The following is a 24,964-nucleotide window of genomic DNA, read 5'->3' on the forward strand; positions in this document are numbered from 1 at the left end:
GAACAATATCTTTGGAGTTGAATCTTGTGCTAATAGAATCTACAATTTCTTTTTTTATCATGTGATGTGCTGCTGGTGATGGACGCTTGCGTGTCTGGTCCGGTGCATGAAGGATATAATGTTGTGCTAACAGAATCTACGTATCTTCATCATGTGATTTGATGTTGGTGAGGGAATCTTGCCTTACCTCCTCTCAGGCGTGAAAGCAAACGCGTTGTTTAGTATTTACAAGGAAGGAATCTTTTGCGGAAGGCCCCACTTGATACAAGCTGGTTTGACGTGATCAAGACCTCACCAATTCCGAATATTCAGACGAGAGAACATGCAAGAACAAGTGGTTAAAACATTTTCTGCTGTGCCAGCATCTGCGAAACAGGTCAGGAATTTTGTTTTCCAAAATTTTGATCACCAAGTGTGGCGCCAGAGTGATGAAAATTTTGACACACACTCTCTCTCTCTCTTAATTTGGCTTAAAGTGAAAACTCTTGATCGAGCAAGGCGCGGGCGCCGCATCACGATCCAATCGGAAGGGGGGTGGCGGGAAGGGTAGTGTCGAACCGGTAAGAGACTGTGCTGCTGCTGCGCATAGTGTCCTTTCGCGTAAATCTCGACATCTGCGTGACTTTGACACCTGCAGGTCCTTTGGACCTTCCACGCTTTTTCTGAGGGAGTACATTTAAAAATATTATCTTTGATGTGAGCTTTTACGCATATATTCGTCGCCTTTATATTGCTAATGATAGGGACTTTGAGAAACAAAAATGTCAATGTTAGGTACGTAAATGCAAGAATCCAACGGTCGATAAATATAGTTAAAGTTAAAGGGTTTTCTCAGAAATATCTCCCGAACGCATTTCCTATATTCTCCGCCACTTCCCCCTCTCGCTCTCTCTCTCTCTCTCTCTCTCTCTTTCTCTCTCTCTCTCGGAATCAGCATCGGCGCAAGCTGCGACGGGGCTTTGACGGTTCGGCGGTCCGATTCCGACATCTCGTGGCGACGGCATTCGAGGTGGGGAGCTTCGTTTCCTCTGCGGGCTCCGGTGGAGCCTCAAGGTATCCGACTTGAAGACCTCGAAATCGCTCTTCTTCTTCGTCGCCGCGAGTTCCGCGTCGATTACTCTGGTTTCGTAAGCCGAAACTGCAGTTTTGGACACCTGGAGACGAATTCGTCGGAGAATGCCTTTTTGTTCCCCGTAGGATCTCGGTTTCTTGCATCTCTCGGAAGCTGCTGTCAATTTCTAGTGCAGAGAAAGTTCGAATCTCTACGGTCTATGGCAGGTAATTTCCCTATTCAGTGTTTGACATTCATGATTTTAGCCGACAGTCTCTTCTTTTTAACTTAACCTTCTTTCCCTTGTTTAGGGATTTCTTGAAGTTTAGCTTTCCGCAGCTGCATTGATGGATCCTTGGACCAATATCGATGGATATGAGGAGCCAAGGTTGTCCTCTTTGAATCAGGTGAGATCTGCAACAACATCTTTGGCGTTTCTTTTAGTTGGAATGAGTGGTTTAATCGAGCATATACTTCCGGGATGCCTTTCAGTAGTTGTTTATCTATGTGCTGTCCTTTAGTGGGTGGGTCTAACTTGCACCAGGCTGTCTAATGTTCAGCCACCGAATACTTGCCTCAGTGTCTTCCTGCTCCAAAGCTTCAACCTTTTGTCCTTGGTTGGTAAAGGGAGATAAAGAGAAAAGATGAATTCGATTCTGCCTTTTCTTTGGTTAGAGTCTCAAAAGTATAGAGGTCGTCTCTTTTGATAGGCGATCCTTTTGTACTGTTCCACTTCAGTGTATTAGAATGTGGTGGTGGGTTGCATTAGCTATAGGTAGGTGAGCTTCTTCAGTCTCTCGAGTGCTCTTTCTCTTAAACAAAAAATGGTGTTTTTTTCATCCTCTTCAAAAATCTTGGTTCTTGTGCAAGTCTCGTGTTGTTAATCTTTGGAAAGATTGCAGCAGCTTAGCAGTTAACGCAAGCATGTAATTTTTTTGTAGGTATAGGAAAGTAATAGAAAATGAGATTATGAGAAACCATGCCTCCTTTAGGAGAGGCCTGCCACTCGAAGTGGTCCACTTCGAAGCAGCTACTAGGAAATAAGTGGTTGATGTCATCATTAAAGTCTTGCAGAAACATTGGATTGCTTTCCAATTTGTAGATGAAATTTGGTTTGTGGCAAGATGAGAAATTTGAATTTTGTAAACACCAGGAAGATTCTTATTCCTGTTAAAGGAGGGTCTGTTGCTTTTTATCATTGATGAATGTTATCACTATCTTCTCCCAACTTTCCCTTTCACAATTATTGGATGAAGAAAGCACTTACAAGCATCTTCTTCTTGCATGTTGCTAAGGTCATTGGCATGTACTTACCCTTTCTTTTGTTTCTTCTTTTTCCTGTGCAGATGGACATTATAGCCTCTTAAAGCACAATCTGGAAATTGTTCATTGCATTCTTTTACTATTACCAATGGGTCACTCTATGCTTTTCATAGCACTTCCTTTTATTTACCTCATGTTATACCTTCCACCACTTACCACTGCTGACTTAAGTTCTGATGAGGAAGCACTCCTGGCCTTTGCTGCCTCAGTCCCTCATGGCCGGAAACTGAACTGGAGTTCCCAGAACCCCATATGTTCATCTTGGGTTGGAGTCACTTGCACACCTGATAAGACCCGTGTCCATACTCTCCGGCTGCCAGCGGTTGGCCTTTTTGGCTCGATTCCTTCTGATACACTTGGGAAACTTGATGCCCTTGAAGTCTTAAGTCTTCGGTCCAACCGCCTTATTCTAAATCTTGCTCCAGATGTCCCATCAATTCCTTCTTTGCATTCTTTGTACCTTCAACATAATAATTTATCTGGAATTGTACCTGATTTGCTCTCTTCCAACCTAACATTTCTTGATCTCTCCTATAATTTGTTCGTCGGTGAAATTCCATTGACAGTCCAAAACCTTACTCTTCTTACCGCATTGTTTCTCCAGAACAATTCTCTTTCTGGACCCATCCCTAACCTTCAACTGCGCAAGCTTAGACGTCTGAATCTGAGTTATAACAACCTCAGTGGCCCCATACCAATTTCACTTCAAAAGTTCCCAGTGGAGTCTTTCTTGGGTAACCCTTTCCTCTGTGGGACTCCTTTAGCCCAATGCTTTGGAGTTCCTCCCTCCTCTCCACCCTTCCCAGCAGAAGCCCCTACAAAACCCAAAAGAAGCTTTTGGAAAAAAATAAGTACGGGAGTCATCATTGCAATTGCTGCTGGTGGATCAGCTCTTCTGCTTCTACTCATTGTTTTAATTTTGGTATGCTTTTCCAAGAGGAAACGTAGGCAAGGCAGTGGTGAATCAAAAGGCAAGGGTTCTCTTGGTGGAAGAAGCGAGAAACCTAAGGAGGAGTACAGCAGTAGTGTTCAAGAGGCCGAGAAGAATAAATTGGTTTTCTTTGAGGGATGTTCTTATAATTTTGATTTGGAAGATTTGTTAAGAGCTTCTGCTGAAGTTCTTGGGAAGGGAAGTCATGGGACCACATATAAAGCTGTTCTAGAAGATGGTACAACAGTTGTAGTGAAGAGGTTGAAGGAAGTAATCATCGGAAAGAGAGAGTTTGAACAGCAGATGGAAATGATAGGAAGTGTCAGGCCACACCCCAATGTATTGCCACTTAGAGCTTATTACTACTCCAAGGATGAGAAGCTTCTAATATATGATTATTTCCCTTCTGGCAATTTATCCTCCCTCTTGCATGGTATGTTTCACAAACTCTACATTTCTTCTGTTGTCATGCAACTAAGTCATTGAAGGCATTACCATCAGGAATAACTATTGATGTAATTATAGGCAGTTAAATATATTAGGCATTAATGGATGATGTTCTGGACATGGAATTGCAAAACTTGGAGGCTTTGTAAGTAGACATGTGTTTCATCTGCAGCAATTAAACATCATTGCCAATAAAGTTGGTAATTAATTTTCAATATAGTCTTAAACTAAAGTATTTAATGGTCTCGCCTTATCTTGCATATGGCAACATAGATGTGGCACAAAAGATATGTGCGTTGTCTTTCAAGTCAAGATGATGATTGTTTCCACTGAATTCTCGAGTTTTCAAGTCAAGAAGACATAAGACCTCATATGTAGGCATCTTACAACATGTTCCAGAAACAAATTAACAACCTTATCAAGGGGGTCCATGTCTCCAGCATCCAAACCCAGAACTTCCAAAATGTACTTCAAGTTTACTAGAGACAAAAGGACTGAATAGGTTTTCATTTTATGGTAGTTTGGCAATGTAAGGCAAAAGTTCTAGCTAAAGAAGATAAATTGTACTCTTTGCTACTTGCCCATATTATTTGGCTATGATCTTTATTAAAATTCTAATAAGATCAATTAAAATGTCTCCTAGTATAGTTTGTTCTGAAGTCCGTCTCTACTAGATTCCGAATGAATTCTTACTCCTTGGTAGGCAGCATTCTGTATGAGATGAATTGGAGCAAAGTCGCTCTGTTTTAGCCTCGAAGTATCATAAATTACATCTATCACTCTTAGTACATGTGAAGTTTGTTTATTTGGGATATATATCCTGATAGCTTTGCCTGATTTCAATGGCAGGGAATAAGGGGGGAGCTGGAAAAACTCCCTTGGACTGGGAGTCGAGGATAAAGGTTTCTCTTGGAGCAGCACGTGGCATCGGTTGCATTCACATTGATGGCAGTGGAAAGTTCATTCATGGAGATATTAAATCCAATAACATACTCCTGACTCAGGAACTTGATGCTTGTGTCTGTGATTATGGCCTTGCACCACTCATGAACTCTGCAGCAACCCCATCCAGAATTGTAGTGGGCTACCGTGCACCCGAAGTCATCGAGACTAGAAAATATACCCAGAAATCTGATGTCTACAGCTTTGGTGTCTTGCTACTTGAGATGCTCACGGGAAAAGCTCCACTTCAGTCTCCAGGACGTGATGATGTTGCTGATCTACCAAGATGGGTCCAATCTGTGGTTCGAGAAGAGTGGACTGCTGAAGTTTTTGATGTAGAGTTGATGAGGTATCCGCACGTCGAGGAAGAAATGGTTCAGATGCTTCAGATTGCGATGGCATGTGTTTCAAAAGCTCCAGATCAACGACCGAAAATGGAGGAGGTGATCAGAATGATCGAGGACATTCAGCACTCCGACTCGGAGAACAGACCATCCTCCGAGAAGCCAAGATGATAGTGTGTCCAAACGCCACAAGCAGGCACATGAAGCACAATGCAGCCCATTTATACGTTAGGTATGGCAACAGATCTTATTCTGCAAGTCATTTATTGTTCAAAATTGATAGATTTCTTGCATGCCCAAGTTTGCTCCAAGCTAATCTCTAATTGTTTTTACATTTACTTGTATGCTATGTTGTCGATTTTTAGCCATTCAATTTATCCTTTTCATGCCATGAACATGTGCTTGATATTTTTCTCCTACAAGTAGGAACCTCTCCTTATGCAGTTGATCCTCTTATCTCACCAATACAAGGCATTTGCATGAACCAGCTATAGTTGGTCAACGCCTGGTCAAAGTCTGAGTTAGTATTTGAGGTTAGTCGAAAACTTAGTATTTAAGTATTTGATGAGTGTATTCTCGTTAACTTGAGTTTAAACGTTTTAGATTAGTAATTAGACTTAAATCAATTATTCCAGTAAGTCAAATTGTCATTAATGGTATCACATGCACATATGTTGGTTTATCTTTGATCAGAAAGAAGACCTCCCAACTGATTAATGGGAGAGAAGCAGTCAAACGCGAATCTCGTACTGCTGCGGTCTCCTTTTTCTTATTTTGCGGACTAAGACAGGTGTCGCGATCACGTGCGTCTTTCGAAAAACAAAAGAAAGAGCTAAGCGTGTTTTGACCAAAGCTAGCTAGCCGTCACCGTTGGTTGCCCATCGGACGGCTCATCGCTTGCCAACATATTTTGGGTGCCAAAATGGTGCGAGATCACATCGATGTAATCGGAGCCGTCCGTTGCGGGAGCCTGACGCTTGTGATCGGAAGCCAGCTGTGCGAGGACAAAATGGTAATATCAAAACGACACAGAGGAAGACGGTGGTTGGATGTTGGGTAAAAAGCTTAAATGACGCCCCCCCTTCCCCGTCACTTTTTTTCCCGCGTTGGATCGAGACGCAAACCCCTCGCTAAAACCCTACCCTTTTGATCCGACTCCACATCCGTCTTTTCATGTTTTAAGAGGTTTGTGTGAGTGGAAAGGAGGAGGAGAAACGAGTGTCCCTCTTTTTGGTCGAATCGGAATCCATGGCTTTGCTCTTCCTTTTTGGGATGATTTGCGGCTTGTAGAGATATAGAGAGAGAGAGAGAGAGAGGTTCGGTCTGCGATGGATCGCCGGGAGGAGTTGAAGTTTTCTGAGCACGTCGTCAAGACGAGGAAGACGATCCTGCCGAAGAGAGCGGCTTACCGGGGATCAGAATACCGTAAGAGGGTCGTCCGGATCCACTTCGATGATGTGGATGCTACCGATTCGTCGTCGAGTGACGGAGAGTGTGGCGCCCGCCGGCTTGTTAGGCGGCAGGTGCACGAGATCGGGATCGAGGTGGTTCCCGTGCCGCGGCGGAGGGCGGCGGTGACGAGGAAGGAGACGGCGGCGAGAGGAGGGGAGAGCGGGAGGAGGAAGTTCCGCGGGGTGCGGCGGCGGCCGTGGGGCCGATGGGCCGCCGAGATCCGCGACCCGCGCCAGCGGAAGCGGGTCTGGCTCGGGACGTTCGACACGGCCGAGGAGGCGGCCACGGTGTATGACATGGCCGCCGTGCGGCTGAAAGGCTCGAAGGCGGTGACCAACTTCCCGGCCGCGAGACCGGCGGCACAGACGACCGAGGAAGAAGAAGCGAAGTGCGAAGTCAGTGGAGGAGGCGGCGACGGCGTGACCGGGGCGCGCTCCTCTCCGACGTCAGTGCTCCATTACGGCGACGAGTGGGCGCCGTTCGACTATACCGGCAACGAGGAAGTCGACCCCTTCGGGTTCGGAGCTGACGCGTCCCCGCTATTCTTCACGGAGTACTGTCGACCGACGCGGCGATTGTTGCAGGCGGAGTTCGGCGACTTCGACGCCGAGGATTTCTCCTAGCGGAAGGACTGTTACGGGTCCCGGGCAGTATTGTTCACAGGGGTAGTGTCGTCCTTTCACGAGTTGCTTATAGCTTAAATTATTTTTATGTACTATTAATGTTTTTGTTTTTGTCATGTTCGGGGAACAAAACATGGAGGAGCAGTTATTTGAGTGAAGCGTGAAAGAGAGAGTGAGCGTAGAGTAGATGGAGCTTTTCTTGGAATCTAAGCTTGTGACGTGTCACAGTTTTGCTTGTTTGCTGGTGATTTTTTCTTGTATTTTCTTATTTTTGAGAATGGCATGTGAGAAAATAATGGATTGAAGGTTGAAATGGTAGAAATAAATTGGGCACGCGACTTTTCTGAGGGTCACGTATCGGGTCAACGGGCACGTGGAGAAAAGTAGACCATGTGGGGGCAAAGGGGAAGGTGTAAGAGCGACATGTGGCGAGATACTTGTAATGCCACCCCGGTGGCTGCGATCTCGCCGGACCCATCATGATTGGGTAGGTATCCCGTGGCCCCATTTATTCTTGCGTGTTTCCACCCTGCTGATATGCACCAGCCAAATAATAATATTAGATGATATAATAAAAAAGTGTTGAAATAAGATAGTAATATTGTCTCAATGAAAATATATTTACATCAGGAAATTTATACAGATCATCAACTAAGCTTTAGACCAAGGATCTGAATGGGGTTAAATAAGCCCAATCTAGGGGAATGTATCAAATAGTACTGTGTTGTCGTCGAAGATGGTGACAAATCTGCAGCAGCAGCAGCAGCAGCAGCAGCAAATCTATATCGTTCATTAGGTACATCTGGGGACGACAAACGATAGATCTCTCTGTGCTGAAAAGATTAAGAGAAGGGGTCAGCCTTGTCGCAGACAATAATAAGGGTACATGTCGGAGACGTAACCTGGAAGCCAACATCTTCTGGAGAAAAGTTGTACTGCGGAGGAGTGGGAGGAGGGAAAGTAAATGGCACACCAACCATAAGTGAACTGAGATGGGAACTCGGAAGAAGCCGCATCGCCGCAGGCATGCTTGCCGGAGAAGGCGCCGCTTGGCCTCGCTCAAGCAAGTCATGTGGGTAGGCCCAAAGCGTCCTCTCTTTTGCAGCACATTCACGGACTTGGACTGAAGAAATAATCAAGCAACAGCAGCAGAACCCACCACTCGAAAAGCATTGGCGATTCACAAAGTTGAAAGGGGTTCCTGAACCACAACGATGTGCATGTTTCTTGTAAAGCTTCGGAAGAGGACCACTGTGTTACAGTACTTGTAGTTTCACAAAGAAGACTTTTCTCCCCCGTCCAATACTACTGTTCCTGGGCAGTAAGCATGAAACGAGATGCAGTTAGACCAAATCAGGTCTCATGTTCTATGAAAGTAATTGAATTTTGATGTCTATTTATGAGCTAGTTGATGATGTGAAAGGCAGAGAGAGTGTTAGGTAGATTGCATGATATACAGATCAGTAGATAACTTCACTGATTAATCTCATTTCGATAGGAGTTAAAAGTTTGAAATGATCATTCACTTAATGAACTAGTACCAATCATGGTCCCATTTGAGATAATAATACAGACATGACATTCCCAAGATGAAACTAGTAAAGAAGAAGGGAGAAAAAAAATTTCGGAGTAGATGTTTCAAATAAGGTTTTGCAGTTTCCGAAATCACATGGCCATGACATTTAAAGCAAGTCCACTAATAACATGCTTCTACAACATGCGATTACCATGGATTGAAGCAGCATTAGGGAAAAGTTTAGTCAAATTGATGAGGCCTTTCTTTCTAAAAGAAGCCCTTCTATATATAAGCCAAAAGATTCATCCATTTGTTTCTTAGCTTATGGAAGAAAAGCCTTGCTATATGAAGAATTTCCATACCCATAAAATAGTTTGGTTGATTAGGAGTATTTAGTTCTTGCATCTGTTTGGATGGAATGCGTCACAAGAAGGTCCTTAGTGAGTGTTCCACGAAGATCCATGTTGATATTACCTTGGTGTCAACTACTTAACCTTCCTACTGAGAATGTGGAATAATAGGGACGGATATCAAGTTCGACCTTTGCTGAGCATAATTTTGATTAGCTACATGAAAGTATATTTTCCAACCTAAAAAAGACGTTACACACAGAAACCAAAGGAACAACCGTCAAATAAGTGGATGTCGATTATCCACGGTTGAAAAAGATTTTTCCTAGTCATTGCACAATGTACATCGATTCCTCATGATCCATTCTCATGCACAATTGTATACACTTCAATGGAGAACTATGATTCCTCGGGAATTCATATGCAAATCCTACTTGTGAATTAATCATTCATGTCTTTTCTTCAAGTCATACATCACAGTCTATCTTAACACATTTTATGACCTCATAAGCAAACCATTTTTTGGACCATATTTCACAACTCCAATTTATGCTGAATGAATTAGCTGTTTTCCTCCATCGACAATCTCAAATAACTAGGGTGATTCCACATTCATTAAGTCGCTCAAAATACTGTTTATCATGTGTTACATAGGAATAGGCTAATGCCTTATTTACACATATTGGCAATTTGCCATAGATAGCTTACTAAAAATCATGTAAAAAGAAAAAAAAAAAAGTTCTTCACTTATCTAAATTTGGGATGCTTCCACAATTCATGGCAAATCATTTTGATTAAGTATGTAGGGTATTATGATGGGAATGATGGTCAAGAAGCTGGTAAAAATGGTGAAAGGTTTTACCAGCTGCAACAACCAAGTATTTCCATTCTGCTATATATTGGTGATTCACCAGACCATACTCCATCTCCACACTTATCAGTTGCAGAGCAGCCTTTTCCAGTGAATCAGGGTCTTGGTGTACATACTGGTAGAACTAAAGCTCCTTTTTATGTTTATTTATAAACAGGACATAACCAACCACCTCCCAGCATCATCTCTTCCACAAACAACACTGACCAGCCTCTCCCCTTCCACTGGCTAGCTAAGCTCTCTCCATTTCTTAACAAAAGCCACAAAGAGAAAACCTTCAAAATCTCAATAGATCTGGGCACCAGCAGGTGTCCACCACAATCCCCCCAACGAATGCAAACCATCATCAACCCACACCATGAAAATATTTTCTGCTTTTCATCTTCTCACTTGTTTTCCCATTGAACAGACTGTACATGGGCCCGTTTCATGTTGTTTTTGTCATTTTCTTTTTTGTTTTCTCCTTGTAGCTTTTCTCGTCATTTTTCTTTCTTTTTGTGGGTAAAGCGGCATGCTAGAATGGTATTTCTGTTTTTATTTGTCATTTTGCTTTAATTTCTCAAGATTTTTACATTTTGTCATAGTCACCCATATCGCACACTGACATGGGATTGTGCACCGTATGTATAAGTCTGCCTAGAGACAGGTATGGTACCAGTATATGAGAAGGCACTCCCTGGCGGCAACTTTCACAAATCATACATTTTCATTTCACCCTAGAAACCCAAGGGTGTATAAGAAAACAAACAAAGTATACTCATGACTCATGAGATCCAAAGGCAAAATGATGTACTTTCATATGATACATCACGGACTCCACACTTGAACTTGATCAAATGATCGAGAACGAGATTAAACAAAAGTTCTACAATAAGAACACGAATACAGATGGAAAAATATGAAGTTAACATATGATGATAAAGACATGTTAAAAAAAATGTAATACTTAACTTTGTATTGCACAAGTATACATACATGATTGTACAATAAGAACCCTAAGACTACTCTCTCAAGATTATGGACATCGTCAACATATGAAGATAAAGACAAAGCTAAAAAAATGTAATACTTAACTTTGTATTGCACAACTATATATACATGATTGTATTTCTCTGTCAATCAGTATACTTAAATTTGAGCTAATAAGTTTCCCAAATAATTGCAACCAATAAAACCAACTATCATTTTTGTTAGAACATTTTTGAATTTGAATAGTTGTCTATTAACATGTTTACAGAGAGTCTGTGCAAATGGGAAGAGGAAAATGCAGGTGTCTTATAGGCTGGAGGTAAAGCAGTTGATTGCATATTGAAGTGCTTAAATGAAGGCAAGTAAACATTAGCATGCACATGATGCAGAGTTCGAGCACAATGGTGTCCGACCAAATATCCACTCCATGTCAAAGCAAATTTGAACAGGCATATGTAGGGGAAGAATGTCATGAATTTGCCGACATAAAGTGTTATAAAATTATTCCAGCTAGCTTGTGGTGAGATTTATTCTTGCATAAAGCTAAGCCAGTAAGTAAGATCAGAATGATCTTGAAGACACCTTAATCTATTAGTTACATCTTCACTAAATAACATCCTTCTTCATCCTTTTCCTTCAGTGTAGGGAGCAAAATAGTACCTCAAATAGCAGATGTAATGGTGAATATTCGAATTAGGTTATTCATTAGACCTTCAGAACAGCCAAAGACCTCAAAAAATTGCCGCATCCACACACAAAGGTGTATACTCTCATGATACATCGAACAGAACTGCAATAAAAACTACATCGCAAAAGGATCTAAATAAGCAAGATCAACACAACCACTCCAGAAGACTGGGAACATGTACCTAATGAAGGATGAAAAATCGAGGCAAGTGGTCTCTGAGGGGACGAGCATGCGCCAGCGCGAAGCCGGGATCCAGAGGCAGCCGTAGGGTTAGACATGGCGTACTCGGCCGGGGAAGGCGGCAAGGGGAAGGGGTCCGGATTTGGAGGCGAGAAAGGGAGAACGAGCGATAGTATTGGATTTCTACACGTTATCGGGTATAAATATATGTAGGAAGGGGCGGATTCTGATCCGCATCGCCTTTGTTCTCGTTATCGGGTATAAATCTAGAGGGGCGGATTCTGATTCGCATCTCATTTGTTCTTGTTATCGGGTATACATCTAGTGCGTAGCTCGATCCGATAAGATTGACGAAAGCATAGTTAAGATCCATTATTTGGTCCTAAATCAAAGCCCAAATCAATATAAAGACCAAATTAACCCCCTTCTAATATATTAATGGTGCGAGGAAGGGGCAATTATGTCATTTCATGATCTCGTTTCCTCGTAATCCTCATCTATATATATATATATATATATATATATATATATATATATATATATATATATATATATATATATATATACCGCGGCCATGCCCATAAGTTCTTTGTGATTGCCGATACCCTCGGAATCGCCATTGCCGGCCTTCATGTCTCACCCAAAACCCCTGTTTCCCTCTTCCGGCTAGTCCTCGTGTTCTCATCATTTGGCTGACAAGACGAGGCTCCTTCGAAAGGTTATATGTTTGTATTGGTCTGGATCTGGCATGTTTTCTTCTGATTAGGGCTCTCATGTATTTCTTGAAAGCTCTATTGCATGACTATATCTTAATCAAAAGCTCTTCTTCCTGGCCTAATCGTTCGAGAACATTAGATCTACTTTTCAAATTTCAAACTTTTTGGATTATATCCAACAGCAATCAATGATTCTTATAGTTTCTTATTATAGGACCTGGAATGTTGTGATGAGTAATTGAACTATTACATGATTGGTCTTTGTGGGATGTCCTTCTCTTGAATAAATTTAGTCTGTACTCGATTTGTTTGCTAGAAATCAGAGAATGGTGCATATTCTCGGTTTTTGGTAAACTCCTCTTCTTAATATTGAAAATGTAATAGCTCATCTTAATCATAATTGGCATCAATTGTAAGGTTTGACGAAGGAACATTTTCTCCTGTTCATTGAAGGTCTATCTCCAAGTAATCTGCTACTGTTCTAGGGATTATATTATTTTAATAGAAAGGGGTTTTATCTTCCATGTTGTTGTTTGCTATCTGAGTGATGGTTAGCATGATAAATGATATGAAAACCGACTGGCCCGCATAAGTATATTAAGAATTAATTGTGTCGCATCATGTATGCCATCATAGGTACATGGGATAATATTAGTCATAAGTGGATGCTAAATACATGTTATACCTGCAAGAACTGTAGCACGACAGGTGTAGGATTCTATAATGCATATGTTTTCATGGTCATTCTATTTCTACAGTATTTGAAAAAAATATATATGATTTTTCTTTCATTGGACCTGCAAATGTCTGATTGGATCTTTATTATAGAAGAACTAGACCATCGTTCGGTAGCCAAGAAGACATGCAAGAAAAAGAGAGTAGGAATTGACCCACGGAAGAATGACCCATTCAGAATGAAGGCATGGTACATTAGAAATATTTACAGTAAGCAGAGAGTGTTACTAGTATTCTCTTTTGGGTCTGCAAATAACGAGGTAATATAACATTCAGAACTCATCCACAGCTTAATTTTGTCCTCACACGTGGACTATGATAGATAAATTATCCTACTCAATTATATTTGAAAATTACTTGGTGTGATTTCTTTTGTTGCTGATTACCTGTATGGCTTCTTTTTTTATTAATTAGGCCAATTTCTTATGGCCTAGATGGATCACTAGAACATGCTACCACTTTCGTGCATTAAGTTGTTTTTTTCATTTTCTAATGAATGTGCTCTTTTTTTTTACAGCAAAAATAAGTGAACCCATTGTCTTATACTATTGAATAGAATGGGTAATTGCATGGAAAAGGTTAGTGTTTCTTACTACAACAATATGTCAACTTTATTTTAGAGTTTAATAAAAAAGGAGTTCAATATGTTAAGGAATTTATGGTTTTTGTTTGATTTACTATGTCAACTTGCATGGCTCTTTTGTTTTCCTATGTGTTTCTTTTTTTTATTTTAGAGTTTAATAAAAAAAACAGAGTTCAATTTTAGCTTTCTAGCTATTTTATGCACAACTTAAGTGTTTTACTTAAATTTGTCATGTTGATGATGGAATAAAAACACTAAATAAAGCTTGCAAGTGCCACACATAAGTAGATCTAAAACTAGAAATGACAATACTTGTGGTTTTGAAGATGATATTGAAGCTAGAATTTCTGGTTTTTTCTAGCTATCTGTGTGTGTGTGAGCATGATATAATAGTTTGGTCCATTGACGCTGTTTTAAACGCAATCAAACTTTTACTATATGTTTAGAAACTAGAAAGTATGATTGACTTTAGTCAATATGGAATTATTATTCTCAGTACTTGAAGCAATATGGTTGTTGTTTCCTGATAGCCTTGTTGAAGCCACTTATAACATAATTTCTGTGTTTAAGAAAGCAGCTGTAATTGATGATGGGATATTCTATGGAGCAAATGTTGATAAGATATTTAATAAAGAGCAATGGGATGAAAAGATATCAGAAGCAAAGAAGGATGGCAAGATGGTAAGTAGTCTAATTACTCATAACCACCCTGGTGCATATATAGTATATCTTGACCAATGTTATTGTGTCATCATTGTTTTTGTTCCAAGATAAATCCTGGGGCTTGTAACAAGGATTGCCTTGTTGTTTTTGTTGTGTTTTTTAAAGTGTTATTTATATGCGAGAACATCATTGCTGTATCCCTCGATTGAATTCCTAAAACTATTCTATTAGACATCATCAGACAAATAAAGGACAACGGATGCTAGCAAGCACTTGGATGTTATGGCCTAATAAAACCACAGTTTACAATTAAAAGATAGATCCTCTTGCATCAGTCTCTCATGTTGATAAAGAGAGATGCAAATGTTATCTTTTTAATCCAACTACTGTTACTTTGCTGGTTTTCTTTAATTCCTGATCATCTCATGCCATGTAGTTTTATTTACTGTTGACAGGTCATAGTGAATTTCAGCTCTGCTTGGTGTGATCCGTGTCGAGTGATTGCACCTTTTTTTGCCGAACTATCTGCAAAATACCCTACATTTATTTTCTTGGCAATTGATGTCGATCAACTCTCAGTGAGTACTTTCCTTCATTTTAAGTATCTTTATTTTTTTTTCAATTGGTGAAAACAGTGGTGTTTTTGTAAAAATTCAATGATCGCCTACTGTGCCATTTAAATCAGTTTGATGTGTTCTCTGATGTGGTCTTATTGCTTCTTGTCTAGCTGATTTTTTTGCATGAAGTCTCTTCATGCATATTTTTGTCTTTGGTGATTAAAATTTAGAATTCCAACATTATCATCAGTTTATTTAATTAAAAATGCTTCTTATCTATTTGCTACATATAATTGATAAATGGGAAACATTAATCAGTTCTTAATAGAAATATCTCAATAGCGTGCTTCATATTGGTTGAACTATTCCAAGTTTTATACCTAATGCCAGTCATAGATCGGAAAAAAGAGCACATAAAATTGGTATAAGACTGTTTGGTTCTTGACAGGATTTTTCGGCATCATGGGATATCCAAGCAACTCCAACATTCTTTTTCCTCGAGGATGGGCAGAAGTTGGACAAGCTCGTCGGTTCAGAAAATATGGAGCTCGAGAAGAAATTAATTGAGTTTGTTAATGGATCCATTAACCACGAGAGATCACACGAGTCAGACCTACATTAGCGTATCAAGTGTTGTGCCATTTGCCCTGACCACAAAACATAATTGACATCATATTGTTGTTTGCATTCTAGCAGAGACCAAACAAATAGGATACATCAGTACTGGTCGATGATACAATAACCTGAGATTTTATCTTGTGATGGTTGTTAGATGTCTTCGTCAACCACTTGTCGGGCTCCCTTGAGATCTATCAAGCAATTGTATCAACTTTCTGAGTGTTGTAATGCACCAAAAAATGAATGTAAAAAACAAATGGCTATGGAAGATGCTGCAATAAAGACATGATGTGCACTGTGAGGTGAAAGATCAGTGTTGTTTGTGGTGATGGTAGACACACTCAATGTTGGTAGTTGTGTTTGGAATCCATGACAATGTATATGCTAATTGTTAGTGGTATGTTTGAGGCTTGCATGGATGGCCCATAAACCAAAACAAAAAATATATATCTGGAGTAATTTACTAGAAAATTCTCGAATATTTAGTTTTTACCATATGGTGTTCCTCTATTAAAAAAAATTATCTAAAACCATTTTTTTTTCATGAACTTCAATTTTTAAATATTTTTAAAATTAAATTAGAACATTTTTAAATTATTTGTGACTGAGGAGAATAAAAAGATAGAAGATCGAATCGGATCAATTGATTTGATTTAATAATCAAATATTTTTTTTATTTATATTTTTTGGATAAATTATTAATGGAGGGATATCATCTCATAAAAATCAATTAGTGAAAATTATTTAGAGTAAATTACCATATGATCCAGCTTACGTGGCACTTTTTGTTTCGCCGCACCCTACAAAACGTTCGGTGGCGGATAACCTTACGGTCCACACGTGGAGGAAGTCCGACCTCTGCCGCTGCCTCGTCAAATCCTTATGCCGCCAACGCAGGCATTTCCGCCTGTTGTGAGCCATGGCTTCTCTCCCTCCTCCGACTGCAACCTCTCTCGGTAAGAATCACCCCTTCCCCTGGCTCCCTTCTTCCAAGTACACCTCCCTGAGCCAGCTGAGCCCGCCTCCCAAGCCATCCAGGCAAGTCGCAGGAAGGTGCAATGCCATGATCGGAGGCGTTGTTCTTCCTGACGATTTTGTGGTGAACGGCCTTCACCTGGATGTCTCCAGCCCACTGTTTCCCTACCTGCAGTATGGCTTTGTTCAGTTCCAGAGAGTTGTTGCAGGATTGCCAGAGATAGAGAGGTCGGAGATCCTGGCTTTCGTGGGGCTGTGCTGGGTCTACCTGACTGTAAGGCCAGGGGTTCTCGTAGGAGCTGTGGATGCTTATGTTCTTGCCCCGTTGCAGCTGGGTATCGACAGCTTGCTGGGGAAGAGGAACCTCAAGATGAGTGATTTTGTTGTGGGGGATAAGTTGGGGGAAGGATCCTTTGGAATCGTATACTACGGTGCCATAGTGGAGAAGAATGGTAGTGATGTGGAAGATGGAGTGGCGCGAAGAGGAAGGAGAGCGAAGCTGGAGCAGAAGTACAAGGAGAAGGTCATTTTGAAGAAGGCAAGCAACCTGTTTGAAACTTTGCCCAAACGACATGATCTTCAATCCTTTCCCTGCTTTCTTCAGCTCTTTACCTGTATACTTGATTGCCCTTCATAAGCATATTGGCTACAAGTAAATATTTTAGTCTCTGTATCAGGTTAAATTTGGAGTACCAAACAGCTGAAAATTGTGGTAAATCTGGTCCAGGAGTTTGTGATTCAATTTCCTGTTTTCTGCAGCTAGAGTTCAAGTTCTTCTAAGTGGTTGTCGAAATGCCAATTAGACTGCGATCGATGAGCACATTGGCTATGAAGTAAAATGTTGTTGTTTCTACTATCAGGTTAAGGTTGGGATAAAAGGAGCTGAAGAATGTGGTGACTTTGAGGAATGGTTCAACTACCGCGTAGCGAGAGCTGCTCCCGACTCATGCGCTGAGTTCCTTGGAAGTTTTATTGCTGATAGGACATCTTCGCAATTCACCAAAGGGGGCAAATGGCTTGTGTGGAAATTTGAGGTATCAACATCCAGTAAGCACTTGTATTTTTGAGTTTATGCATAGATGTGCGTTTATGATCATTGGAATTGTGTGAGCAATCCAAAAATGGTTTAATTTTCTGTATAATCTTTCCCAAACTATAGGTTTGATAGAAACTCCAGATGACATACATGCTTATGTGCAAAAGTGTATAATTACTTGGGCTTTGGAAACCTTATCTAACAAATCCATTGTCATACCCTTTGATACTTGAGATTCCATTTCATTAATCAACTCGAGCTCCGGAGGAGGGATTCAAATATACTTGATGACTGATTGCGACAGCTGGTACGTAAACGTTCGCTGTTGCAGTTATTATAAATCATCTTGATTGCAGTATTCTTTGAGAAAGAAAGAAATTGAAGAAGGACCAAAGATCATAGCAAGTTCATAAGTTGGATATATGAATAGCATGGCTACAGAAAGGGAGGAGAGATCACACCTTGCAAACCTGCCCAGAAATACACACAAAGTTAACTTGTCTTAGAAGATAATTTGTCATGCTTATCTTTTTCTGTCTATTTTTTTGTTCGGGAAAATTAATTCAAATGAGTATCTGCTTTTTCAAGATTTATATATGAATGATTCAAGTCCAACATGGAATTAATTGTTTAGAACAACCTAATTCATCGTTCGCCAAATTGGCAGCTTCTGCAGGCTTGCTGATTGTACTGTGATTGTAGATAAACATTAATTATTCTTTACACTTGTTTACTTCCATTGGTAACTATGCAATCATCATTAGCAATTGGTCCTATTCTTCATGTCATTTCTCGATATGCATGCTTGATAGTTTCTTAAGCAACACCGTAGAATTTTTAGTTAAGTCTTGCTTGCAAATATATCATCCATCTTATTCCTATTTCTATCTATTCATGTTCAAGGAACATCATGCACATAATAAAAAATTTGCTCTTCATTAGCGTTCCGATCTCTTATTAAGAAAATTTAGGAGGATGCTATTGTTTCTAGGACACTTATTTTTGTCTTACTTATCACTGCTAACAACTTGTTCTAGGGAGACCGAAACTTGGCTGAGTACATTAAGGATAGGAACTTTCCATTCAATTTAGAGTCCATCATGTTTGGCCGTGTCCTCCAAGGAGTGGACTCAGTTAAAAGGAGTGCCCTCATCATTAAACAGATCATGCGACAGATAATAACTTCTCTCAAGAGGATTCATGATACCGGGATTGTTCATCGAGACATAAAACCTTCCAACTTGGTGGTGACACGGAAGGGACAGATAAAGCTTATCGACTTCGGCGCAGCTACCGACCTTCGCATCGGCAAAAACTATACACCCGATCGTGGTTTGCTTGATCCTGATTATTGTCCTCCTGAACTGTATGTGCTTCCAGAGGAGACACCCAGACCTCCACCTGAACCTATTGCCGCCATCCTCTCCCCGATCCTTTGGCAGGTCTGTTCTTCATTCTCTTTCTGTTAGCTTGATTTTTAGCTGTGGTTTTAACATGTCTACCTGTCAAATGGAATTAAAAGATATTTATCGTATTCGATGCTTAGTGAACCTTCATTTGTTTCATCCTTCTTCAAACTCGGATGCATTGGGGTTCTTCTATGATGACATTTGATTTCTATCTCACTCCTGACTAGCACATAGAAGGTTCTGATGAACATTGACACCCTCTTTTGTTTGTTGTTGTAGCTAAACAGTCCCGATCTATTTGACATGTACTCAGCCGGAATAACACTGATGCAAATGGCAGTTCCGAGCTTGAGGTCCGGCGCAGGCCTGAAGAACTTCAACTCCGAGCTGAAATCAGCTGGTTATGATCTCAACAAATGGCGGGAATCCATTCCCGCTCGCCTGAGCCCGGACCTGCGGTTGCTGGATTTAGATTCTGGTCGAGGCTGGGATTTAGCCACAAAGTTGATATCGGAAAGAGGATTTCTAAGAAGAGGTCGGTTATCTTCTGCTGCTGCTCTGAGGCACCCATATTTCTTACTTAGTGGTGATCAGGCAGCAGCTGCTCTTTCCAAATTAAGCTTTACCAAATAGTTATTCTCTTTTTTTTTCTCTCTCTTTTCCCCATAATTACTCGTTACAAAAGATCTGTATAGATCGATTTCTTCTTCTTTTTTTTCCTTTCTTATACTTGCTGTGATGAACTCTTCATCATTGTGTTCACCTGAAGCTGCAATACAATCTTCAATCATATCTCTCATTTCATGTTGCACTCAATTCAAACACAGTGGCATTTACAGAAGTGAATCAGACACCCAAGATAAGAATGAACAGTGTGTTGTGATCTGCACACCAGCGAGGAGAAAGTAGGTTTTCGGTGAAGATGGCAACTGACGGTATTACTTACGTAACTCATCATGAGCTTTTTATGCTTTAGTTAGCATCACAACAGGGATCTGAGTTTGGAGTCTCAGAGTTCTTCATGGGGCTCAGAACTCCCACAGCTGCCCTTGGAATGGTGTGTCTGTAGATTTCTGGAGTGCTGTGACAGCATGTCCAGTGTGGAGGGAGAATCGGCGAGGACCACGGCGTAGCCATCATCCATGTGCTCTGTTCCCTCCGGAAAGAGCTGCCAAACCAGGCATCCTCCTCCGACATCCCTTCTCATCCTGGAGCTCAGCAAGGTGTCGTAGACCGTCTCCATGAAGGTCTCCCTGAACCTGGACTCGAACCTCTCATCCTTGACCGACACCCCGAACTCGCCGAAGACGACCGGCATTCCGAGCAACTTCTCGGCGTCGTCCATGTGCTGATGCATCCAAGCTCTCACGAACTGCAGGTGCGCGTTGGAGTCCGGATCTGGCAACCTTCGAGAGGACACCGATTAACTACGAGTAGCACTACCTGTTACGGCTCCGTCGAGCAATCGTATCGACCTACCATGTATCAGAGTAAACGTGAACGGAGGCGAAGTCGACGCCTGCAACTCGATGGTTCCTGATGAAATCTGTTCCTGCGTCGCCTGCACAGGTGTTCGGGTTCAGCTGCAATCTCTCGGGCGTCGACGGGCCATAGAAACCTTCCACGCCAATCTCCAACAGGTGCGTCGGATCAATGGACTTCACGTACGCCGCCATCTCCTCGAACCATGCCTGGAACAAGCAGCACCAAACGTCGAACACGGTTAGTGCACCGTGGAAGCAAGCAGCGTCGACGAAAGCATAACCTGCAACGTGTCGCCCGAAGGATCCGAGGGGCAGCGTGGCTCGTTGATGAGCTCCCACGCCATGATTGTGGGATCGTCCTTGTACGCCACATTGGTGATCGTGTTGACTCTGGTGATGACGGTCTAAATCAAGCAAGCAGAGGATGTGATCGGAACCGGTTACCTTAGCTTCTCATAGCCCAAACTGCACCTGTGTTTTACCTTCACAAAGGCTTTGTAGTAGCTTTTGACAGTGGGATCCGAGAAGAAGTCGTCATCACCGGACAAATCCACGCCGGCTTCCTTGCCCCATCTCACGTACTGTGCCTTCCCTCCGTAATCTTCCCAATTGTTGCACAAGGACAGCATCAATCTCATCCCGTGCGTTCTTGCCTCGCTCACCACGAAATCCAAACCCTGATGAGATCCATCGGCTTAGACCCAACATCGAACAGGTGGCGAAGGGTCGGTCACCGGTACCTTGAAGACCTCTTCGTCGTAGACGAAAGGGGAGATCTGGAGAGCCCGCCACCCGCCGTCGTTGAAAGCCCAAGTCCGGCAGACGGTGAGGCCGGCGGCTGCGGCATCCTTGAAGACGTCGCTGACCTTGCACCTAGTCGCCGGGTCGGCGGCGAAGACCATCAGCCAGTACGTGTTGAAGCCATGAACAAGGAACGGCCGGCCCTGGACCACGAAGTGGGTGCCCCTCCTCTCTACCGCTCCCCACTCCTCGCCCTCCATCCCGCTCATTGCATGTGCCCCGTAGCGGATCAGAGCAGCAGCCCAGGCCAAGGCTATAAGCACCGATCGAACCGACGGTGCGTTGGTTCCCACTCGAACACTACCCATCATCGGATCCTCTCCAAGTCCTGTACTGTCCTATGCGTTGAACGTTGGATGCTCCCATTCACGGATCCGCTCCAATTGCGAGAGACAACACGCGGCGGGTCGGTCTTCCTCTGCGCTGCCCGAGCCACCAAGCAGGTAAAGGAGGCTCGCCCGCTACGGCGGTGTAAGTTGGGATGGAAGGTGCGTTTATGACGTTCCCACGGAGGTGGTCGTATAGCGTGTTCGTGGGACCAAGCGCAACGAAGCAAGCGGTGGGTTGGTGGTAATGGTATTTAATTGGGTATGCCTCCGTCTGTGATTCTAATAATTAACTAATCCTTTTTCTAATACACATGATCGGACATGGGGATACTGTACACCGTCCGATCGGTGGCGTCGACGTGATGAGATATCACGGGAAGAGGGTGGCCCTCCGGTGGGTCTCGGATGCAGAAACCAATGGCGGAGGGCTCGTGAGGCCGAGACGTGGTTCCCTCTATTCCACGAGTCACCGCACGAGCTTTGACGATTTCGCACTCTTCGTCATCTTCCTTCTGATCTCAAATAAAATCTGCTCTGTGGATTGACCATCTCATTAAACAGATCTCGCCAGGCCATGTCAACCATTAGCTGTGGCTGACGGTGCACCAACATACTTTTCAAACACGTATGGTGTTCATGCATGACGCCACCGTCTCCGTCTTGCTCGTTCTCGTTGCCTTCAGACCCAATGAAGCTAGTTGCGACACGCTGCTTGACACAGACGGGGTGAGCTGCAAGGTCCCATGGCTTCCGAATCACGAGGAAGAGGAAGGGTTCGGATGTGCGCCACCTCGTCTCGTCCTATCTAATTATTTACAGCGAAAGAAACAGGAATTGATTTGGGTATAATAGTCAACGCATGTTTCTTGAACCGGGGGATTATCGAGCGTGGACTTCACCGAATCGTTCCAAGTCTTCCCTTTTGGCTCTCTCGTACACCAACACCGTTATTTCATACGGGGGAGGAGGGGAGGGGGCTCAACGTTCTTCCGTTGACCAGCGTTCACAACACGATCTTAGATGTCGATTTGGTGTCGCTTATGGCTCTCTTTTAAGATCTTATGACCAAAACATTTGTTACCCTTCTTGTTGTCCACCTGAAAAGGGCAGTTGCTTGATCTGAATCCACTGTAGATGGGCATACGCTAAGAAGAGGATGGAGGGGAGATAGGAACAGAAGAAGGAAGGAAAGAGATGGAGGCCTCCAACCTGGAGAGGTAAGCTTCCGTTATTTGTTGGTTCTAATCTTCTTTGGTTTTCCCTCTTCTATGTGGTGGAATCACTGAATGATTCCTGTCAAAACTTTATGAGCATGCATGGATCTGGTACAGTTGACATATCTACAGGTAGATTCACCGAGTTGGATCGAGAGGGGATGAGAACATCACTGGGTTTTCATATATTGATTGCATGTAGCATCTGATTCATTTCGTTTGCTCTCTTCTCTCTCAGCAATCAGAAAAGTGCATGAGAGAGGATGGGGGTTTGGGAGGCATCATCTTTGTCTTGCTTCTCTCTGTGAGTTGTTGGAGTCACAGAACAACCATGGCGAGGCTGGTGAGATGCCCCAAATGCCATAAGCTTCTCGTGGAGTACCCTAATGTTCCCGTATACCAGTGTGGGGGATGTGGAATCGCACTTCGTGGTACGTTCTTCCCCTCTTCCTCATCAATTGACGCCTTCCTCATGCTTGGTTTTGATGAGATTTCTTGCTCTGCAGCAAAGAATCAAGATGACACAGCAGAAAATGCCGCCCCAGGATCGCCCCAAGTCGACCATCCTGAGAGTCAATCAGACCATGGTTTCTCAGATTCCGGATCGGCCTCTTCGGTCGTCAGAGCAACAACCCCTGCAACCATGCATGACCTCGAAGACGATCGCCGTGGCAAAGGAATCGAAGGCGGCGACTCTGATGCCGGTGGAGCTTCTTCTAGCATAGTCGAAGACGAGAACGAGCAAGTCGAGAACACTCCGAAGCCCGATTTAGCCAGTGAAGTGGAGCGATCTTCTCGCTCTGTTGGCCACAGCAGTGCCTCAGAGGAAGAAGACATGGCTGGCACGGCTCGAGATGAAGGAATCTACGATGCTCTCAAGTCTCCGGCTACGATGAGCTCCCCTGCGTACGATGGCAGTGTCTCTTCTTCAGATGATGGACGCAGTGCTCGTCATCTGGCTATGTCTCGAAGAACTTTTAAGGCCGCCTCTGCCGAGGCCAACCTCGAATCCAGGTATCTCGCACCCAATCCATCAAATGAGAGGAACAGCTCGCGTACGATGCGAAGCTTTGACGCCATCGGAGATGGCAGCTCTTCCAGATGCGGCAGCGATGAAGTTGGAGGGATGTCGTCGTTCGACTCCGACGAATTCCAGTCCACGCACAACTGGATGGCGCCCGAAAGCACACATCTGCACGATAAAGTGGAACTCTTGAGGAAGATCGATGAAGTGAGAGACCATCTTGCAAAGTTCTGCGTCGCGGATGCTGCTCAAGCCAGAAATGCCACCTTCCCAAGGAGGCATTTCTCCGAACAACAAGCCTACTGTTCCTGCTCCCGCTGTCTGCAAGGGCGTCGACCGCACGCGGCAAGTGTCCATGACTTGCATTCGCGTTCTTCGAGGTCCGGAAGTCTGCACAAGCACGACGGCCATGAGGCGGAGAGGTCTGGTCCGAAAGACAAGCCGAAGCGCCATTGTCGACCCGTCTCGGGAGCTTCGCCCTTCGTCATCTGCGACAAGTGCACCAAGTTGCTCCAACTCCCAGCAGACTTCCTCGTATCGAGAAGGCGGGCGCATAAGCTGCAGTGCGGTGGCTGCCATGAAGTTCTCAGTTTGCCGTTTCCTGCCATGGCTCGAGCTCATCCTGAGGTGGAGAGGCACAACGAGGCAGAATTGGGAAGGGACGCGAACTCCATAGCGGCTCCACGGCTTCACCGGCTCATGGGGTATCAGTCCGCCAGTGATCTGCTGTACGAGCAACACGAAGACACATCAACCGTGCCGCATTCCTTCAGGGCTTCGGAGGCAGGCCGTGCCGGCAGTGAGTTTACAGGAAGAGGAAGCAGCTCTCCGTACCACGAGGAAGGCGAATCATCAAGAAGAACCAGAAGAGCCGCCGGACTGCCTCGTCCCGGAATGCGGAGAGACGACACGGGGAATCAAATCTGAAGCAAGGATTGAGAACAGATTCGTTGACTATTTCGATTCAGCCACCGTGTAATTGGGGTTGACTAAGACAGATGGGAAGCAGCTGCTCTTCGTTTTTTACCTTAATTTGAGTGGTTTGACTAGCGGTTGTGAAATGTAAGACATATATATCGCTGATGGACGATGTCAATGAATTATTTGATTGCTGCAATTGTTTGACACAGCAA

The 24,964-nt window shown here is 43.2% G+C and overlaps 6 protein-coding genes and 1 long non-coding RNA gene across 14 annotated transcripts; 5 read left to right on the top strand and 2 right to left on the bottom strand.

Annotated features, from left to right (window-relative positions):
- Positions 1-90: 90 nt before the first annotated feature.
- Positions 91-11,435, top strand: LOC103992508 (probable inactive receptor kinase At5g58300). Of its 4 annotated transcripts, XR_010488823.1 has the most exons (7): positions 91-376; positions 477-1,053; positions 1,145-1,278; positions 1,363-1,458; positions 2,398-3,738; positions 4,602-5,270; positions 5,465-5,598. XR_010488823.1 is itself a non-coding variant. In XM_065118245.1 (3 exons), exons 1-3 carry the CDS (start codon positions 1,799-1,801, stop codon positions 5,207-5,209), a joined length of 1,977 nt encoding a protein of 658 aa, XP_064974317.1. In that variant the 5' UTR covers positions 1,568-1,798; the 3' UTR covers positions 5,210-5,433. The 4 variants fall into 4 exon arrangements, 1 of the variants encoding a protein (XP_064974317.1); XR_010488822.1 differs by lacking the exons at positions 91-376; positions 477-1,053; positions 1,145-1,278; positions 1,363-1,458; positions 5,465-5,598 and adding exons at positions 1,567-1,826; positions 11,088-11,435; XR_010488821.1 differs by lacking the exons at positions 91-376; positions 477-1,053; positions 1,145-1,278; positions 1,363-1,458 and adding an exon at positions 1,568-1,826.
- LOC135617723 (pathogenesis-related genes transcriptional activator PTI6-like) lies at positions 6,367-7,426 on the top strand. Its single transcript, XM_065118250.1, has one exon. The coding sequence runs from the start codon at positions 6,367-6,369 to the stop codon at positions 7,111-7,113; it is 747 nt and encodes a 248-aa protein (XP_064974322.1). The 3' UTR covers positions 7,114-7,426.
- On the bottom strand, positions 7,678-11,867 carry LOC135617724 (uncharacterized). The gene is made up of 3 exons (XR_010488824.1): positions 11,689-11,867; positions 8,016-8,427; positions 7,678-7,946 (listed from the first exon to the last, which is right to left on the bottom strand). It is a non-coding gene; the product is annotated as an uncharacterized LOC135617724 (long non-coding RNA).
- Positions 11,868-12,260: 393 nt separating this feature from the next.
- Positions 12,261-15,867, top strand: LOC103992505 (thioredoxin H4-1). Of its 4 annotated transcripts, XM_065118252.1 has the most exons (6): positions 12,261-12,405; positions 13,232-13,398; positions 13,656-13,716; positions 14,292-14,402; positions 14,840-14,962; positions 15,390-15,867. In XM_065118252.1, the coding sequence occupies exons 3-6, from the start codon at positions 13,696-13,698 to the stop codon at positions 15,561-15,563; spliced, it is 429 nt and encodes a 142-aa protein (XP_064974324.1). In that variant the 5' UTR covers positions 12,261-12,405; positions 13,232-13,398; positions 13,656-13,695; the 3' UTR covers positions 15,564-15,867. The 4 variants fall into 4 exon arrangements, with proteins under 4 accessions (XP_064974324.1, XP_018684566.2, XP_018684567.2 ...); XM_018829021.2 differs by lacking the exon at positions 13,656-13,716; XM_018829022.2 differs by lacking the exon at positions 13,656-13,716 and having other exon boundaries at positions 13,235-13,398.
- Positions 15,868-16,424: 557 nt separating this feature from the next.
- On the top strand, positions 16,425-19,778 carry LOC135617725 (serine/threonine-protein kinase STN8, chloroplastic-like). Its single transcript, XM_065118254.1, has 4 exons — positions 16,425-17,072; positions 17,395-17,568; positions 18,608-19,012; positions 19,259-19,778. The coding sequence occupies exons 1-4, from the start codon at positions 16,479-16,481 to the stop codon at positions 19,610-19,612; spliced, it is 1,527 nt and encodes a 508-aa protein (XP_064974326.1). The 5' UTR covers positions 16,425-16,478; the 3' UTR covers positions 19,613-19,778.
- LOC135617726 (mannan endo-1,4-beta-mannosidase 8-like) lies at positions 19,750-21,848 on the bottom strand. Its single transcript, XM_065118255.1, has 5 exons — positions 21,204-21,848; positions 20,946-21,140; positions 20,745-20,867; positions 20,459-20,670; positions 19,750-20,385 (listed from the first exon to the last, which is right to left on the bottom strand). Exons 1-5 carry the CDS (start codon positions 21,573-21,575, stop codon positions 19,989-19,991), a joined length of 1,299 nt encoding a protein of 432 aa, XP_064974327.1. The 5' UTR covers positions 21,576-21,848; the 3' UTR covers positions 19,750-19,988.
- Positions 21,849-22,308: 460 nt separating this feature from the next.
- LOC103992512 (protein ENHANCED DISEASE RESISTANCE 4) lies at positions 22,309-24,964 on the top strand. 2 transcript variants are annotated; one of them, XM_065118253.1, is made up of 4 exons: positions 22,309-22,810; positions 23,046-23,238; positions 23,314-23,821; positions 23,900-24,964. In XM_065118253.1, the coding sequence occupies exons 2-4, from the start codon at positions 23,061-23,063 to the stop codon at positions 24,756-24,758; spliced, it is 1,545 nt and encodes a 514-aa protein (XP_064974325.1). In that variant the 5' UTR covers positions 22,309-22,810; positions 23,046-23,060; the 3' UTR covers positions 24,759-24,964. The 2 variants fall into 2 exon arrangements, with proteins under 2 accessions (XP_064974325.1, XP_009410510.2); XM_009412235.3 differs by having other exon boundaries at positions 22,315-22,810; positions 23,314-24,964.

Source organism: Musa acuminata, chromosome BXJ2-7 (genome assembly GCF_036884655.1).
Source record: "Musa acuminata AAA Group cultivar baxijiao chromosome BXJ2-7, Cavendish_Baxijiao_AAA, whole genome shotgun sequence".
Taxonomy (NCBI): domain Eukaryota; kingdom Viridiplantae; phylum Streptophyta; class Magnoliopsida; order Zingiberales; family Musaceae; genus Musa; species Musa acuminata.

Excerpts from the sequence above, each read along its gene's own strand:
- LOC103992508 (XM_065118245.1), top strand. The coding sequence starts at position 1,799 with ATGTGGTGGTGGGTTGCATTAGCTATAG. Across the intron at positions 1,827-2,397 it reads GTGGGTTGCATTAGCTATAG|ATGGACATTATAGCCTCTTA; the intron begins GTAGGTGAGCTT and ends TTTCCTGTGCAG. Across the intron at positions 3,739-4,601 it reads TTTATCCTCCCTCTTGCATG|GGAATAAGGGGGGAGCTGGA; the intron begins GTATGTTTCACA and ends TTTCAATGGCAG.
- LOC135617723 (XM_065118250.1), top strand. The coding sequence starts at position 6,367 with ATGGATCGCCGGGAGGAGTTGAAGTTTTCTGAGCACGTCGTCAAGACG.
- LOC103992505 (XM_018829021.2), top strand. The coding sequence starts at position 13,318 with ATGAAGGCATGGTACATTAGAAATATTTACAGTAAGCAGAGAGTGTTA. Across the intron at positions 14,403-14,839 it reads CAAAGAAGGATGGCAAGATG|GTCATAGTGAATTTCAGCTC; the intron begins GTAAGTAGTCTA and ends TACTGTTGACAG. Across the intron at positions 14,963-15,389 it reads TTGATGTCGATCAACTCTCA|GATTTTTCGGCATCATGGGA; the intron begins GTGAGTACTTTC and ends GGTTCTTGACAG.
- LOC135617725 (XM_065118254.1), top strand. The coding sequence starts at position 16,479 with ATGGCTTCTCTCCCTCCTCCGACTGCAACCTCTCTCGGTAAGAATCAC. Across the intron at positions 17,569-18,607 it reads GGCTTGTGTGGAAATTTGAG|GGAGACCGAAACTTGGCTGA; the intron begins GTATCAACATCC and ends AACTTGTTCTAG. Across the intron at positions 19,013-19,258 it reads TCTCCCCGATCCTTTGGCAG|CTAAACAGTCCCGATCTATT; the intron begins GTCTGTTCTTCA and ends TTGTTGTTGTAG.
- LOC135617726 (XM_065118255.1), bottom strand. The coding sequence starts at position 21,575 with ATGATGGGTAGTGTTCGAGTGGGAACCAACGCACCGTCGGTTCGATCG. Across the intron at positions 20,671-20,744 it reads CTTCGGGCGACACGTTGCAG|GCATGGTTCGAGGAGATGGC; the intron begins GTTATGCTTTCG and ends TGCTTGTTCCAG. Across the intron at positions 20,386-20,458 it reads CACGTTTACTCTGATACATG|GTTGCCAGATCCGGACTCCA; the intron begins GTAGGTCGATAC and ends GTCCTCTCGAAG.
- LOC103992512 (XM_009412235.3), top strand. The coding sequence starts at position 23,061 with ATGAGAGAGGATGGGGGTTTGGGAGGCATCATCTTTGTCTTGCTTCTC. Across the intron at positions 23,239-23,313 it reads ATGTGGAATCGCACTTCGTG|CAAAGAATCAAGATGACACA; the intron begins GTACGTTCTTCC and ends CTTGCTCTGCAG.